General features: G+C 39.6%; 1 protein-coding gene across 1 annotated transcript; it reads right to left on the bottom strand.

Annotated features, from left to right (window-relative positions):
- Positions 1 to 1,926: 1,926 nt before the first annotated feature.
- Positions 1,927 to 16,726, bottom strand: CEBPZ (CCAAT enhancer binding protein zeta; the record flags this gene model as incomplete). The annotated part of the gene is made up of 15 exons (XM_010170318.1): positions 1,927 to 2,066; positions 2,774 to 2,855; positions 2,942 to 3,003; positions 3,494 to 3,577; positions 4,579 to 4,787; positions 5,917 to 5,977; positions 7,425 to 7,525; positions 8,938 to 9,004; positions 9,253 to 9,321; positions 11,110 to 11,212; positions 11,914 to 11,967; positions 12,486 to 12,574; positions 13,211 to 13,382; positions 13,949 to 14,180; positions 15,210 to 16,726. Coding segments are annotated over 15 exons (3,042 nt in total), but the record flags the coding sequence as incomplete, so codon positions are not given.
- Positions 16,727 to 16,831: the final 105 nt, after the last annotated feature.

The raw sequence follows: 16,831 nt of genomic DNA, 5'->3' as shown, positions 1-16,831 counted from the left end.
CAACACCACATCCTTATCTCTAAATTGGAGAGCTATGGATTTGAAGGCTGGACTATTCGATGGATAAGGAATTGGTTGGATGGTCACAGACAGAGGGTTGTGGTGAATGGCTCTATGTCCAGGTGGAGGCCAGTGACAAGTGGTGTCCCCTAAGGGTCAGTCTTGGGACTGGTGCTCTTCAACATCTTTATCAGTGACCTGGAGAGTGGGATTGAGTGCACCCTCAGCAAGTTTGCTGAGGACACCAAGCCAAGTGGTGCAGTTGATACAATAAATGTCACCCAGAGGGACCTGGACAGGCTTGAAAAGTGGGCCCATGAGAACTTAATGAGGTTCAACAAGGCTAAGTGCAAGGTTGTGCACTTGGGTCGAGGCACTCCCATGTATGTGTACAGACTGGAAGAAGAACTCATTGAGAGAAGCCCTGCTGAGAAGGACCTGGGAGTCACAGTGGATGAGAAGCTTGACTTGAGCCAGCAGTGTGCGACTGCAGCCCGGAAGGCCAACTGTATCCTGGATTGAATCAAAAGAGGGGTGGCCAGCAGGGTGAGGGAGGTGATTGTCCCCCCCAGCTCTGCCCTTGTGAGGCCCCACCTGGAGTGTTGCATCCAGGCCTGGAGCCCCCCAGTACAAGAAAGATGTAGAGCTGTTGGAGCAGGGGCAGAAGGGAGCCATGAAGATCATCAGAGGGCTGGACCACCTCTGAGTCACCATCCCTGGAGGTGTTTAAAAGATGGCTAGATGCGGTGCTCAGAGATGTGATTTAGTAGTGGACAGGTATGGTTGGACTCTATGATCTCAGAGGTCTTTTCCAACCAGAAGATTCTATGATTCTTATGAGGACAAGCTGAGAGAATGGGGACTGTTCAGGCTTGGAGAAGAGAAGGCTCCAGGGAGACCTCATTGCAGCCTTCCAGTACTTGAAGGGAGCTTATGAACAGGAGGGAGAGTGACTTTTTACATGAGCAGGTAGTGATAGGACAAGGGGAAATGGTTTTGAACTAAGAGGGGGAGATTCAGGTTAGACATTAGGAGGAATTTTTTCACCCAGAGGGTGGTGAGACACTGGCACAGGTTGCCCAGAGAAGTTATGGATGCCCCCTCCCTGGAGGCATTCAAGGCCAGGTTGGATGGGGCCCTGGGCAACCCTGACCTAGCGGTTGGCAACCCTGTCCACAGCAGGGGGGTCGGAACTAGATTGTCTTTAAGGTCCTTTCCAACCCAAACCATTCTATGCTTCTGTGACAGGGTTGCACATGAGAGTAACCTGAATACAGTCTGGGATACAATTAAAAAAAAAAAGAAAAAAGTAAATTCAGATCCCATTATTTAATGGTGGCTGTAACTAAGGAGCACAAATTTAAGTAAAATTAATGTAGTTATAAAAATAGTGCATTTAATTATTCATCTTAAAATATGTTGGATAAAGTAACTGTGATTTATCTTTCTTGTCAGATTTCAGATATACAATGCAGAAGAGGTTTCCATCAATTCTGGAAGGTAGGTTTGTAGCTGTAGGCTTCAGAAGGATGGCTGGAGCTTCTGTTGCATCTTACATATAAAACCAATTTTATTGTTGCTTAAAACTTATCCCAAGAGAGACTGCAGAAGTGTTTACTGTCATGCAGAGGTGTGGCTGGAGTGTCTGGCTGTTGGACAGAGTCCTCAGAACTGGAGGAGTATCTGTCCAACAAAACTACCCCCCAAGTGGCTCACCTTCAGACATGCCTAACTTACAGCTGACATGGGTTTTCCTGTTTTTCAGTGTATTACAAATCCAATGAGTGGTCTGGAATTCACGGCATAAGGGAGAATGACCAAATGACATGGTTAAGCAGCAAGAACTGAAGTAAGAAAGATGTGTCATTAATTAAAAAATTATTTTAGAATAATTATTGTAAAAACATCCTGATTAAAATGTCCAGTTCATCGTTTTGATTTCTTGCCTTTGTACTTGTTTTTCAGCCCTCTGTGCCTGAACTGTTTCTTCTTTTTGATGATGCTTTTCACATCCCTATTGTGAAGCCACTTGTCACGCTCTATTTCCCACTGGATCTGTTTGATATCTGTAAGAGGAAAAGGGAGAAATAAGGAGCTGATGGATACCTCTGACCATGATGTGGAATACAGTTGCATCATGTAAAAGTTAAAACTTGGCTACTGTATAGATGTTAATAAAGTGCAGACTGCTCATGTTTTTTGACACTGGAGAAAGTTTTGGGTATTTTCGTTTCACAAAACATACCCTACCATCTCAGAATCTCAGAGTTTCAGACCACTCTTGTCATTGCTTTGTATTTTACTAACGCTAGACATGCTTGTGCTAGGAGTACACAGTGCTTGAGTGCTGCTGTTAACGTTTTTCAGGTGACACCAGCAAGACTTGTAAAAGCTCTACAAAGGAATAATTATTCAATCAGTACATAGACATTTAATTCATTAGAATTATTTTTGGGAAACTACTTTTGCTTCACCAATACTGCAAGGAAATACTCCAGTAGGCAGATAAAGACAGCCCTGCCTTATGCCTTCCCTTCACAAGAATCCAGGACGTTCTTTATGGGAGCAAAATTCACACAAATGCTTGACAAACAGCATACTGGGCATCTCTACTAACTGAAGAAAACAAAGTAATGTCTTACTGTCCCTCCTGTGTCATTTCTGACCCAGTGTGTATTTCAGTTAAAGAAGGTACATCTCTTTAAGTACAGAATCTGAAGAGAAAGAAGCAAACCAGCCTTACAATGATCTGCTATTGGTAGCATGTACTTACTTGCGTTATCTCTGTTGGCCATGGCGTTCATTCCGATATTGTCAAACTTGGACCCAGTATTTTCATCCAGCAGATAGCCAAACTTTAAAGAGAGAAATTTTAGTATTTTATTACAAAGAATCAGGTAAAATGCTTGATCACTTTTTACTGAGTGCTGATCAAACTCACCTCTTCCGCAGATGCCAATATACTGGCATCTTTGAGTTTTCTCTTCTTTCCTCGGTTGGATCCTTCAAACAAAAAGTATTATTCTTATGAGACAGAATTTCAAGTTCACAAAGACATTAAAACAGTGTTACCATGTTTTTAGGTTTTTTTAAAATTTATTTAATGAGACTATCTAAAATAGCTACATTAGAAACCTTTATTCTTCACCTCCCCTAAAAAAAGAGAAAAAAAAGTTTCCGACCAAGAACCAAAGAGCACAAATCTGTGCATCAGGCGTTATGTCAATAATAGATGCACAAACCACCAGTAAAACTCCATCCTTCCTTCAAAGTTCCTCCTTTGATTCCCACTCCTTCAACAGCAGATTGTCATTCTGAATTAGGCCACACTGGTTGGAGGACAACCTCCTTTTAATTTATGCTTTATTCAAATCTAAACTCAGATCCAAAAATTTATATAATATACTGTACTAAAATACTCTGATTCCAAAGTATTCCAGACTCTGTATTTCTATTAAGCCTCCTCAAGTGGAAATCAGCAGTGTTTCCTTACCTTCAAGTGATCCCATAAAATTAATATCTTTCTTTCTCTTGCCCTTTTTACTGACAGACTTCAATTGCTTGTCATTGTTTGGGTCTGACAGGAAAAAAAAAAACAACACATCACTCCCTCATTCTCACACCATGGACATGTATTTAAAGCACAGCAGAGACTAAAATTTCTTTTTATGCATATTTGTCATAATGGTCTGAGTCCTGACTTTAAAAACACAGCGTGCACAACCAAATCTGGGATTTCTTCAACCCAGACAATTAAGAATTGGTCAGTGGTGTGCCATTCTTTGTGCTTTTTTTACATAGCACCAAAAAGGAATGAAATACGATAATACGATATTAAGATACATAAAATATGAAGGCTAAAAGCAGGTGTTGTGTAAACCTTCAATGTTTGCTTGGTAAATCTGGTGAAATAATAATCTCATGAAAGATTAATGAGTTGACAGCTGTATGAATAGTTTACCTCCTTTACCCTCATCTTACTAGTTGAAATACCCCAATAATCTGTGCTTTTCCAGCCACATAAAGTGTATCCTGTGTAAACTGTGCTTTTCAGTTGAAAATATAATTAAAACCATGCAGGTGCAAGAATCGGTTATTATTACAGTGGTAATAAAAATCTGGGTGCATAGCTGTATTAGAAGAGTAAGCTGTTACTTATGAGACAACAATTTAAATAAAAGTTACCTCATCTAAAAACATCAACAGTAGCTAGGTCTAAAGAAATAAAAAAATACCAAGTACTATATTTTTTTTTGTCTCTTTGAGATCTTTTAATATTTCTACCTACTGTAACCAGTTATTTGTGCATAAACCTGCTTTTGTTACTGCCAGTGTTTCCAGAATGAAACAAACATGTCTTGTTCACAAGTTTTTATACCCAGATGCCTAATTCCCAGTCTCACCCAGGAGACTGTGCCAGGAAACGTTTCTCTTAAGACTTCATTGTCCAGAGGAGGACTTGTCACTTCTTTACTTAAAAGCCAAACCTCCCCCCCCAGGTAACTAAATCTGAATGTATATAGGTAATTATTTTGAAAGCTTTTTCTCCTCATTTTTTAATAATAAATGTTACTTTACCTTGGCTGTTATCATCATCAGACACATCCATAAATACACCTCCCTCTTCATCCATATCCTCTTCAAAGTCTTCCTCCATACTTCCTAAGGAGACTTCCTCATCATCCAGATCACTGAATTCATCTTCATCATCAGAATCCTCCCAATCAGCACGGGATTCCTCACCTCTTTGGCCTTTCTTACCACCTTGGGCTTGTTTTTTTACATTACTAAAAAAATATGTAGCAAGTTCAGTGCTTCATCTGGCAAAATACTGTTTGCATCCAGATAACCTCCATCTACCAGCAAACACTATGTTAGAAAAGTTCAACATCACTGAAAAATACTGTAACTGTAGGCTGAGACCTAAGAAACATCTCTGATGCCCTCAAGTATGTTTTCAACATCAGCATATGGAACCGTTAATTATAGAAGTCAACCGTTCTAAGAAGCTCTGGAAAGAATCCTATTCTTAAATTAACAGAAATGTCACATTCTGTATTTTATCTCCTCCATGCCTTTGTTCCTGTTCAGAAAGTCTTTTCTGTAAAACACACAAACTGCTGGCATCCCTAGCAACTCTCCTTAATGAAGAAATAAGACTCAGTTTTTGTTTGGTTGGTTGTTTTTTTTTCCCTTAAGAAAGGAAACATGGTTCTTCATGTACTAGAGGGTTACTTCGGTTTTGTCTCCTCTTCGCTATTTTTAACTCACACCAGTCTGGATCACAAAAATGTTCAGGTTTCACTAGAAGCTTTAATTCTCCTTTCACTTCAAGAAAAAAAGTTTCTGTGCTGATTGGAAAGCTGTATTGCAGATACTTTAAGTAAAAAGAGGCTACTTAATCATTCATGGTAGGACTTGATGATCTCAAAGGTCTTTTCCAACCTAAATGATTCTGTGATTAATGCAACTGCTGACTTCCTGAGAACTGAGCTCTGTAATTCTGGATTCCACAAAGTTTATTTACAACGTTAGGTCCAGTTACAACCAGTCTTTACAGCAGCAGTACCATTATTTCTCATTCTGCTTACTTTTGTACTTGGTAATTTTCAAACAGAAACCTGAGACAATGAAAAACAAGTGAGATTTTATCTTGCTTAGTGGGTCACTGCATTGTATAAATAAAATACTACAAGTCTCACACATTAAGCCAGCAGACTGTAAGCACCACAGGATCACAATGCTAAATTGTGGGACATGGAGAAAAGCAGCGTTCAACTGCTATTGCGTTTTTTGCAAGGTGATATTCTGAATCTTTCTGAAAAAGGTCTATGCAATTTTGCAGAGTAAAACTCTATACAGGTATTTAAAATGAGATTAAATTTAATTGTCTCACCTAGCAATTTAAAGTCTCACCTAGCAAAATCAAGGTCATCCGCACCAACATCAATGGCATTATCAGCAGCTTCAAATGTATCTGAGAGGGGAAATTGTTTATTATTACAAAATAAACTCAAATAAAGAAATATGAAGTCATTGCAAAGTATATTATTTTTAGGTATCATTTTCCTGAACAGTTTATATGATCTGCATCAGTAACAAAGGGCCCTGATACCAAAGGGTTCATACTCCTACAGAAAAATACTCCACAAAACAGTTATTAAAAGCAAACTGGACATTTTCTGAAAAAAAGATTTTTCTTTGAAAAACAATGAAAGTTTTCTTTTACCCAGGATGTAATTTCTGGCCAGACCTAGATGATGTGGGAAGCAGACAGATACAAATGGACACACAATTGCCCAGAGATTCAAACATAGTTGGCAGGTGGACTATCACAAGTCTCAAACCCTTGCTCCCAGTCAGACAGAACAATTAAGATACCCCAAGCAAGGGTCCTGCCAGCTATTCTGTATGTTAATTTTCAGATTAGAAGTATTCAGTATAATTTTTGACAGAAAAGCAAGCAGACTAGAGGATCAAAGCTCCTACCATCGGATTCACTTAGGAACAAATTGCTATATAAAATAGCGGGTAAAAATAAAATCTAAAAAATTACAACTGTTCTGTTTCAAAGAATAAATGCTATAATTAGAGGGTCCTTAATTTAAGCTTCTGAGTTTATGAAGCAAGTTATTTGAGGTAGTAACAATAAAACAACAAACACGATTAGTAACGGATTCTTGTCATAACTAAGACCATACCAATTGCGTCACTAAGGAAGCATCCTGCTATGGGAGTTCAAAATTCTCTAAAAATATTATAAAAAACAGTTATGGAGAGCTAACTGGATTTTTTTTCTTTTTCAAATACATATATTACTGTCAAAGTAAACTATGAAATAATAAAATAATGGACATTTTATGGTACACTAACAAATTTAGATTCTGGAACAGATCATACACTAATTCCAAAGCAAACCAAGTACATGCTACTGGAAGAGCTAAGACTACTGCAGAAGTTTGCCAAGGACCTAACTGAACAAATAACCTAATGAAAGGTGTTAGGAATGATGACAGAAACTGTAAGGAAGACTGAAAAAGGCCAAGCAGCAAAGAAAGAATGGAAGGAAATGTTACATGCCGGTAGAAAAAGTTACTGAACTCTCAGACTACACTAAGAACAGAAAGGCACAAACAACCACTCATGCGCTTATGTTCAAACGACTCGAACAAGCTGAGCACTACGGGAGTGCAGAGAGCAAGATCTCTTTTACAAGGTGGCCATCCAGTTTTACTTATGGGAGGGACAGTATGAACTGCTGGCTGGAGTAGTATAGAATGGGAACTGGAAAGCCAGTTTTCTTCCACTTCCATATTCCTGTATCTGTCTCTTTTATACAATATAAACTATAAAAAGGACAAATTAATCATTTGCAAAAGAAGGAAACACTGGGACAGTTACTGCAAGAAAAAACACAACCTTACCCAATGCTCTTTCAAATTCATCATCATCTACATCTTCCACACTTTCTTCATCATCCTGACGCTTTTGCTTCTCCCTCCTCTTATCAAACTTTGAATAAAATCTGATAAAATATATTGCTCTCAGATACAAAATTACAGATTATGATCTTTATAAAAAGCTTTTTTATTAAAAAAACCCCAAACCTGCACATTGTTTTATGTGTATGTTGCCACTTGAAAATTGTAAGTAATGGTTTCAAACACATCTCAAATCAGAGATTCATATTTTCTTTGTTTTTCAAAGAGTAAGCCACTACTGTAAGATTTAAAACAAAGAAATCTCACAGACAAAGGTCCCAGAAATTATTCTGAACACAGTGAATTTATAAGAGGGCACAAGAAAGATGTGAAAATCTGCTTTATACTGATAAGGAAGGGAGGATCAAGTTCAACTTGAATCTTATGGGGGGGGAGGGGGGGAATGCATAGAAGAGATTCACTTCCCCCGTAGCCCTCTTTTGTGTGCTTTTCTGTCAGCCATTTTAAACCACTTTCTCTCCTTCACTTCATATTAAAGAACTACCAAACACAGAAGACAATTTTGATCACACACAAGAGCAAAAGAGTAGACCACTTCACATGGAAGACTTTAAATGCATAATCTCAGTTTCAGTCATCTTCAGTGTAATAATACTGTTAACAGGGGTATGTTTTTAAGCTGTTTTTCTTTAATCTCATAATTAATAACACTATTTTATTTATTTATTAGTATATGTATCAATATTATAATATCAATTAGTTAAAATTAGTAAGTTCCATTAACCTGATATTTCAAAAAATTTTAAAAGTCCCTATAGCAATGAATATACTAAATAAAAAAAAACACCAAAGTGAATGAAACAAAATAAATGCAGTTAATTCAAACACTGATTTCCTAAGGAGACACTCACAGGTAACCAGTATTTTTATCTAATAAGCACAAATCTTTGCCAACTGTGTATCACTTCAATTTTAGTATTACAGCTGCATTTTTATATCATAATCTAAAAGGAAACCCAACTAAATGGAAAGAACTATGAATAATAAAAAAATAAATACACAGAAAATTAGCTCCTGACTTTTTTTGCCCTGTTCCATTCCAATAAGCTTCGATGCTAGTAACATAAACAAGGTATATCCCAGATTTTTAAATAAATATACTTCTAATGCTATTATACTTCTAATAAGAATTAAAACCCACAACATGTTAATCATTACCCATTGGTTAAGGCTTCTTTATTACAATGTCAACTTACTTAATTTTAGACTACAAGCATGGATTGCCTTTGTTCATAAGTGATATTCTTTCTTAAGCACTTTCCACAAATGTTGAAATTATGTTCTAAGGAAAACACTATCATCACAAGTCACTCAAATTAATCAAATTTTGCAAACACTTGGAATACCAGAGAATACTTACAGAATGTAATGGGGTTTTGATGGCATTACACAAAAAAACAACACTCAAAATGAATGTTCACAAGCATTACATTACCTGTGAAAAAACACTTCGTCCACTGGGATTTTGCTTTCATCTTTGGCACAGAACTCCTTACTGTTGACTGCAAAAACAAAGAAAGAACTGTTTTTACCTCAAGTTGAAACAATGGTTATTCTTTTAAAAGGTTAAACAGCATGTACAGACAGAAGCACACAGATGTCCAGTGCCATCTGATAAATAATGCAGAGGTCCTCTGAAAACCTTTCATTGCCAAGAGAAATAGCACAGACAGCACAGATGACACATCTACAACAACCAGCAAAGAATTTTTTAGCCATCAAAATCTTAACTGAAAAGGAGCTGGCTTACCTGCAAGACTATGCACATCTTTCATGAACTGCTTCTTCTTCGGCTGCATTACCACACTGCTGGTGTTTTCTGTAGCAGAACATAAATCAGAAACAAATTTATTACTACTGATAGACAGCTGGGTGGAGCGGCTGATACACCAGTGGGTCATGCTGCCATCCACAATGACCTCAAGAGGCTGGAGAAATGGTCTGACAGGAACCTCATGCAGTTCAACAAGGGGAAGAATAAAGCCCTGCACCTGGGGAGGAACAACCCCATGCACCAGTATATGCTGGGGGATGCTGGGCTGGAAAGCAGCTTGGCAGAAGAGGCCTGGGTGTCCTGGTGGGCACCAAGTTGACTGTGAGCCAGCAATGTGCCCCTGCAGCAAAAAAGGCTGACAGTGACCTTGTCTGCATTCAGGGGAGTGTTGCCAGCAGATGGAGGGAGGTGATCCTTCCCCTCTAGTCAGCACTTGTGAGACCACACCTGAAGCGCTGTGTTGTGTCCAAGTCTGGGCTTCCCAGTACAAGGCAAACATGGGTATACTGGAAAGCCCAGTGAAGGGCCACTAAGATGATGAAGGGATTGGAGCATCTCTCATGTGAAGAAAGGTTGAGAGAGCTATGATTTTTCAGCTTGGAGAAGAGGAGGCTTGGGGGAAATAGACCTGGATTTCTTTTTAGTAGCTGGAATAGTGCTGCACTTTGCTTTCAGGTGGGATTTGTTACAAGAGAAACACTGATAACACACCAGTGTTTGCATTTTTGTTGCTGGAAGGGAAGGACTTCATGTTTTGTTAGTCTACAAGTGCAAGATCTAAGGGGGTGAGGAATATTTAAATTAATAAGCTAAATCGGTGTCTGGATATGCCAATGGGATATTCCATATCGTATCACATCATGTCCAGTATATTAGTGAGGGGCTCTTCCTCTTTTAGCTCTCTCTGGCTTTGGCTCGGGCTGTCGCCCTTCTGGGACTGCGGTTTCGGTTCGGGATTGTCGCTCCTCTGGGATCGTTATCTGGGAACGGGCCGGGCTTGGTCAGTGGGGGGTGAGCAGTTGCACTGTGTGTCACTCATTTGCATACCTTGTTACTGTTATTACTATCACTACTATTTTAATATCAGTATTATTTTAAGTTTTATTTCTATTATTAAACTGTTCTTATCTCAACCTACAAGCCTCCTTACCCTTGCCCCCCAATCCTCTCCCCTGTCCCCTGGGGCTGGGGGTGGAGTAGGTGAACAGCTGTGTTGGCTGCTGGCCAAGGGCTCGCCCAGTGACACTATCACAGCAACTCACCCATGTATACAAATACCTGAAGGGAGGGTCTAAAAAGGACAGAGCCAGGCACTTTTCAGTGGTGCCCATGACAGGGCAAGAGGTGATGGGTACACACTGAAACACAGGAGGCTCCGTCTGAACATCAGGAAACACTTTTTCACTGTGAGGGTGACTGTGCTCTGGCACAGGTTACCCAGTGAGGCAGTGGAGTCTCCATTCTTGGAGACATTCAAAAGCCACCTGGACAGCTTTCTCTAGGTGGCCCTGCTTGAGTAGATGACCTCCAGAGGTCCCTTTCAACCTCAGCCAGTCTGTAGTCTTTACATTCCCCTATCACTTTGCTTATTCCTGCCAGGTCAGCAATTTCTGCAGCGCAGATGTGAGAGGCAGCAGTATGTGACTGTCAGCTGGTTCTGAGTTGCAGCCATCTCTCTTGCAGCCCTGAAGACTGATCCCACTCCTCTGTTGCACCACATGCAACCTGAACACTTGACAAGCACAAAGCATCATTTGGCAGTCCGAGAGAAAGAGCGTTTGGTCACCATCAATAACCAAGATCATATGCTAATGTGTACAGCTAAGTTCATACCTTTGCCTTTATGGAGTTTGGGATTTCTGTACACAAAACGATCCAAGAACCTCATCAATGTGAAATCTTGCAAAGGGTCACCAGAGTACTGAATGTGATTTCCCTGGAAGAAGAAAAAAGCCAAAAATCGTTAAGGTCTTCATTTCAGAAAGACAGAGACTAAACACAGTCCAAGAACAACATTAAAACACAGTTTAAAAAGACAAAGACTTGGGGATACTTCATCACATCAGCCTGACCAGTTAATACACCCCCCTATAGGTTCTTATTTTTGGAATTTCAGTATTTTCTTAACTAAAACCCACCTCCTTCACTTTGTTTCACTGGTGAACTGCCTTGTGATGTACTGTGGTAACAGCAGTTAATACTCAGCACTATTTGGATACCATCTATTCAAACGAAAATAATTATTTTAAATATATATTTGTGTAGATTTGAGTATTATGATACCATTTGAGTGGCATGATACCACAGCAGTATTAAAAAATCATTTGTTCCAAAAGGAGGTCTCCTCACATAAAAAACCCACGTTAAATAAAAAGATAGACCAAAATTCTAAAAAACCTTTAAGAATCATGTAATACTGACATGTCTACCAAGTTAATTATTTCTGTGAGCAGTCTCTTTTACAGAAAACACTTCAATTCCATTAAAAGCTTTGCATTTGAGGGTATGTTACAGTGCTGCAAAGCTGCTAGTTACCTGCAGAGTGCAAGGAGGCTTTATAATTTATTTTTTCAAATGGCAAAAGACAGCTAGCATAAAAATCAAACTTCAAAGTTACAGATGAGTAAAAGCACTTACTTCTAGAATTGTTTTTGCAAATAGGGCCACAGATGGATGAAAATGTTCAGAAAGCTGAAAAACATGAATCACTTATTATTTCTACTTTAAAATTAAACACAATCACTACTCATGTTGACGTATCAGACTCCTGAAAGCACCACTTTGTCTTAAGACCACTCTGTAACCCACCAAATAACGCGCAGATGCCTGTAGAAGCGCTGATGGGCTTGCTCTGCCCTTGAACAACTGAAGAATTTCAAGTTCTAACCTTTTGTTTGCGTTAACTAACATTCTCACTTACAATTTTATTTAATTCAACACTAAAAAGTCTTAGTGATATAAAGCTAAGATCCAAAAATCAAAAAAGATTATTATTGTCCAAATCTCCACTTAAAAATTCCTGTTGCCTACTCCAGAACATCAGCATTGTATGTAACATACACAAGCTTAAAGCTGAGCAATGTGTCAGCCTTAGCCTTTCTGTTATGTTACCCAGGTAGCTACTCCAAGAATAAACATGTTAATTTTCTTCTCTCAGTGCAAGAGCCACACTAAGAAATAGACTAATCAGCAACGTAAGAATGCCTTACCTTCTTCAGCTCCCAAAGGCTTGTACTTTCAGCGCCACAGTACAAAGGACTTCGGTGCATAGGATCATACAAAGCTCCACTCTTCCTGCCTGAGGGGTGGAGGAGATGAAAACAACTTTAATTTCCTTAGGCAATTTTATGAGAGTATTGTTTTCATTTCACCATGACAGTAATGCTGCCCATCACTCTTAGCGGGACAGGCCACAGAGTCATTCAGTGGCAAGTAAGGGTTATATTCAGCTGCTCTTCCCCAGCGTATGATCAGGTGCACAGGTGAGTTCCTACGTGCTTCCACGGAAGCTCCTGAAAACCACTGCTCTGTTCCAAAAGGTCCTCAGGAAAAACTGAAACTAGAAGCAAGTTCAAAGCTAGACAAATTGTTCTAGCAAGCTTCACAAGCAAATGAGCAGTTACACATCCTAACCTTGGCTACACTGCTCTGAAGGTGTTTGAACATGAAAGCAAAAAATCCCAAGCCTGCTTATTGCTTAGGCACAAACACAATAAACTGCATAAAGTGAAATACACTACCAGATTCATACAGACTCTTCATCACTGCTGAGCTGACAGATAAAGAAAAATTATTCTGACTGACTGTTTTGAATCAAACTTTGATTTGAAAAACTAAAATAACATTTTAGTCACTTAATTTTACAAGTCTTGATCAACACATCACTGTTATGGAACGTTAGAAGTTAAGTGAACTATATTTCTTGCTAATTTACCTCCCATATTCAGATGATGCACCCATGAGGCTGTTGAATTTGAAATGTTTGTTTTAGCAGCATTTTCTGTTGTGCTGCTCTCTTCATCTTCTACTTTGTCTACATCCACAAATTTTTCCTCAGCCTCTTCAGCCTCTTCTTGATCCTTAAAGCACTCTTCATCATCTGACTCCTAAACATCAAAAAAATGTTAGCAAACAGCTTTCCCTTTCCAGTTTTATTCTGATTTATTAGAAAAATGCATATATAGTTCTTAAGAAGCTACATATAAAAATATAAACAAATATCGGCTTATGTTTAAGCAATACAGATTTTTGGCCTTGATACAGGACTTAAAATTGAACTTTACAGCTTACATGACACAGGTGCAATGGTCCCTCCTCACTTGAAGAAAGAGAAAAAAAATCCAGTCCTGCCTAGCTGTACTTCAGAGACACAGACAGAAGAGAGAAACAGGCCACGTTTTAATAAAGCTTTTAGGTGAAGAATATCCACCTGCTTACTTACACAGCATTTAGCAAAATAATCCTCTCTCCACAAATGAAGTCCATAGGACCAACTAGAATGCTTAAAACACCTTAATCTATGTAGATTTTTAATGCACTTGTAATTGTTCAAGTACTTCCTCCCATAACATATTAGCAAACTGGCAGGTTAGTAATAAACAGGTTCGGGAAAGGAGCTTATAAAAATAGCTCTTACTGAAAAAAACAATGAGATAAAGAAATCATCTTATACCACATGATCCTGCAACTGGACCCTTAACTCTGGTTTTACTTTCAGAAGCTCAGACAGAAGGTACAGGGTTCCACAAATGAAGGGTGGCATTTGTCCACAAGTGACTTGAAGTAGCCTCTTCACAAAGGCCTTCACGCGCCGTAACACTACATCTGCCTTCAGAGATTTATAGACAAGATTGAGAAACATGGATGGCTTTGAGCAGGTTGCTAAAGCAGGATCTAGAAGCTTCCTGTAGAAAACACAGGGAAAAATATTGCTGATTGTCATAATGTACATAGGAGAATAATTGCTATTAACAATCATCTACGTTTTTCAGAGTGCCATCTAAAAGATCAGTGACAGCTCGTTCCCCAGGACACAAAACCATTACGATCAACCCTGAACTGTCAACAGCTGTGTAATATTTATAGATATAGATGACACACTGAAAAATTAAAAAACCTGTATCAGTAAATAAAAAACCTGTAAGAAAATATAAAGAAACCTAGTTCAACTGAAAACAGTTTAAGATATTCAAACTGACAAACTAATCTGATTTATTCGGATGTTCAAAAAAAATAGAAAGAAAATGCTTATCAGCTAGCATGCTGCACAGTCAGACCAGACATACGTAGTGGCAAATCCATTTTCTACTCCACTGTTTTTCCAGGCTGCCAGGCACAGTAAGGCCCTTAAACACATTGCATGTTTTTAAAGGGAACTTGAGTTCCCTTTTTAAAAACTCAGCAACTTCCCTTTGGTCAACTAAACAGCAGCCTGCAAGGATTCTACAAAGAATCTAAACAATCAGCTGGGACAAAAAAAAGAGATACTTTTATAATACAAGTTTTTCAACTACACAAATTAAATTACCTAAAGAATTTGTTAACATAATATTCTCCCCCACTCCCAGGAAAAAAAGGAAACAAGATTTTAGGCTATTACGTGACTAAACCACAGTACCTGTAAAAGTGATTTCAGAAGAAGCAGTTATCAATTAGTTTCAAATAACATCTGTAATTAAAACATGCCACCAGAAAACAGTGCAAAGGACGAAATGCATATGTTGTGTTCTCAGGACCTATCACTACCATTCGTTTTATCCCTATATTAAGTCAAAGAAATCAGATGTATTTTCTTCTAGCTCATACAAAATGTCAAAAAAATTCAGCCAATGAGATGCAAAACTTGCAAGATGGAGTAGTCACCATTGAAGTGTTTCTACAAGAACAAAATTTACAAGATGAATTTACATAAGAAATGCAAACCTGCCACTTACCTGTACAGTGCTGTGTAGTACCTATCTGACACAGTCTGCTGGGAGTCCATCACTTGGAACAGTAACATCAGGGCCTGGACACTGGTACTGAAGTTCACAAGATGCAGAACTTTAAACAACGTGTCCATTTGTTCTTTCACCTTCTCATCACCAGTCTCAGCGTAAGGGTAAGCCCTGTTTACCCCACAAAGAAGAGCACTGAGCATTTTCGATTCAACATCTTTTTTCTTAATGCAGTTCCGAAAAAAGCCAAAGTACAGAGTTATCAGTTTGCTAGCCAGGGCACTTTCTTCATGACTGAGGACGATCTGATTTAGAAAGCAAATAGCATAATATTGAGTTTTCACGTTAATGTTTGCCCGGTACAAAAGCCTCTCCACCTCACTGCACACTACTCCCTTCATATTTGGATGCTTGTGAAGTAACGTCTCTAAAAGGTAAGAGGCTTTGGTGGCGATTTTGTTCTGAGGGTCTCCCAGTTTATTTACCAGCTGAACAAGCAGAACTTTTTCCTGCTCGGGTTTGTTACAAAGAAGCTCGTGGGCAACTGCCAGGGCTCGGGATTTTGCTGCTGTCAGAGAATCATGACTCAGTGTTTCTAACGCTTGCACAAACTCTGCCACTTGCAGTTTCAGGTGATGCTCAAAGTACCACAGTATCAACCGCCTGTCTCTTGAATCCCTGTTGCCGCTCGACATCTTCTCTATGTTGTTAAATGGTCGCTGCGAGAAAGACCATAATTTCCGAGTGTCTGGCAAGAGATCTGAAATGAGAAGCTCCTTGAATGTATCCAAAGCCATGAGGCTCTGATGCTTGCTGCCCTTTTTCCTGATGAGGTTTACCAAGTTCTCAACAAACTGGAGACTGTGGACAGCACTGTCCTGAATGAGGAGGGTCATCGCTGCCATCCTGTCAGCCAAGGTACCCGACGACACAACAGTTTTCATCCATGCCGAAGAGGCCCCCTTCTGATAATCTGTCTTGTTCTTATACAGGTCTATCTCATGTTGGTACAGCTTTTGGGCCAGGTCCTTATACTTGGCCAGAAGCATCTGATTTTGTGGCTCTGAAGAGAATTCGTTGGTGTACTCTAGATCATACCATTTGCCCCCTGGTTTGATCAGTATCACTTGTCTGGCATGAAATTCAAAATCTTCTTCCAGCCTCTCTTTCTTTGCTGAAAGGTGCTGGTCCTGATCACCACCAGCTTGCTGCTTCTTGTTGTTTTTCACACCACTTGCCTTTTCCTTGACTTTTTTTTCTTTTTTCCTTTCTAACGAAGGGGGGTCAGTTCCTTTCTTGCTTTTCTCTTTCTTTGGGGGCTTCTCTTTCTCTTCACTGCCACCGTCGCCCTCCTCATCCTCGACCACCAAGCAACTGCTCGCATACTTGCCGAGGCCCAGGGAGCTGACGAACGCCTCCAGCTCTCCTTCCTTCAAATCGTCGATGGCGTCTTTCTTGCCTCCGTCCACCATCTCCTCCGCCTCGTCCACGGCGCAAAGCATCAGGTAATCTTGCTGCAGGCGGCAACGCACGGCTGTTACAGGCGGGCCCGGCGCCGGGCCGCGCGCGACCAACGGCTCCCGGCGGCACCCCCACGCGTCCCAGAAGGGCCCGGCCCG

Source organism: Antrostomus carolinensis, unplaced genomic scaffold (assembly GCF_000700745.2).
Source record: "Antrostomus carolinensis isolate BGI_N321 unplaced genomic scaffold, ASM70074v2 scaffold16456, whole genome shotgun sequence".
Classification (NCBI taxonomy): Eukaryota; Metazoa; Chordata; class Aves; order Caprimulgiformes; family Caprimulgidae; genus Antrostomus; species Antrostomus carolinensis.
The sequence above is the reverse complement of the archived record's forward strand: the minus strand, read 5'-3'. Positions and strand labels throughout refer to the sequence as shown.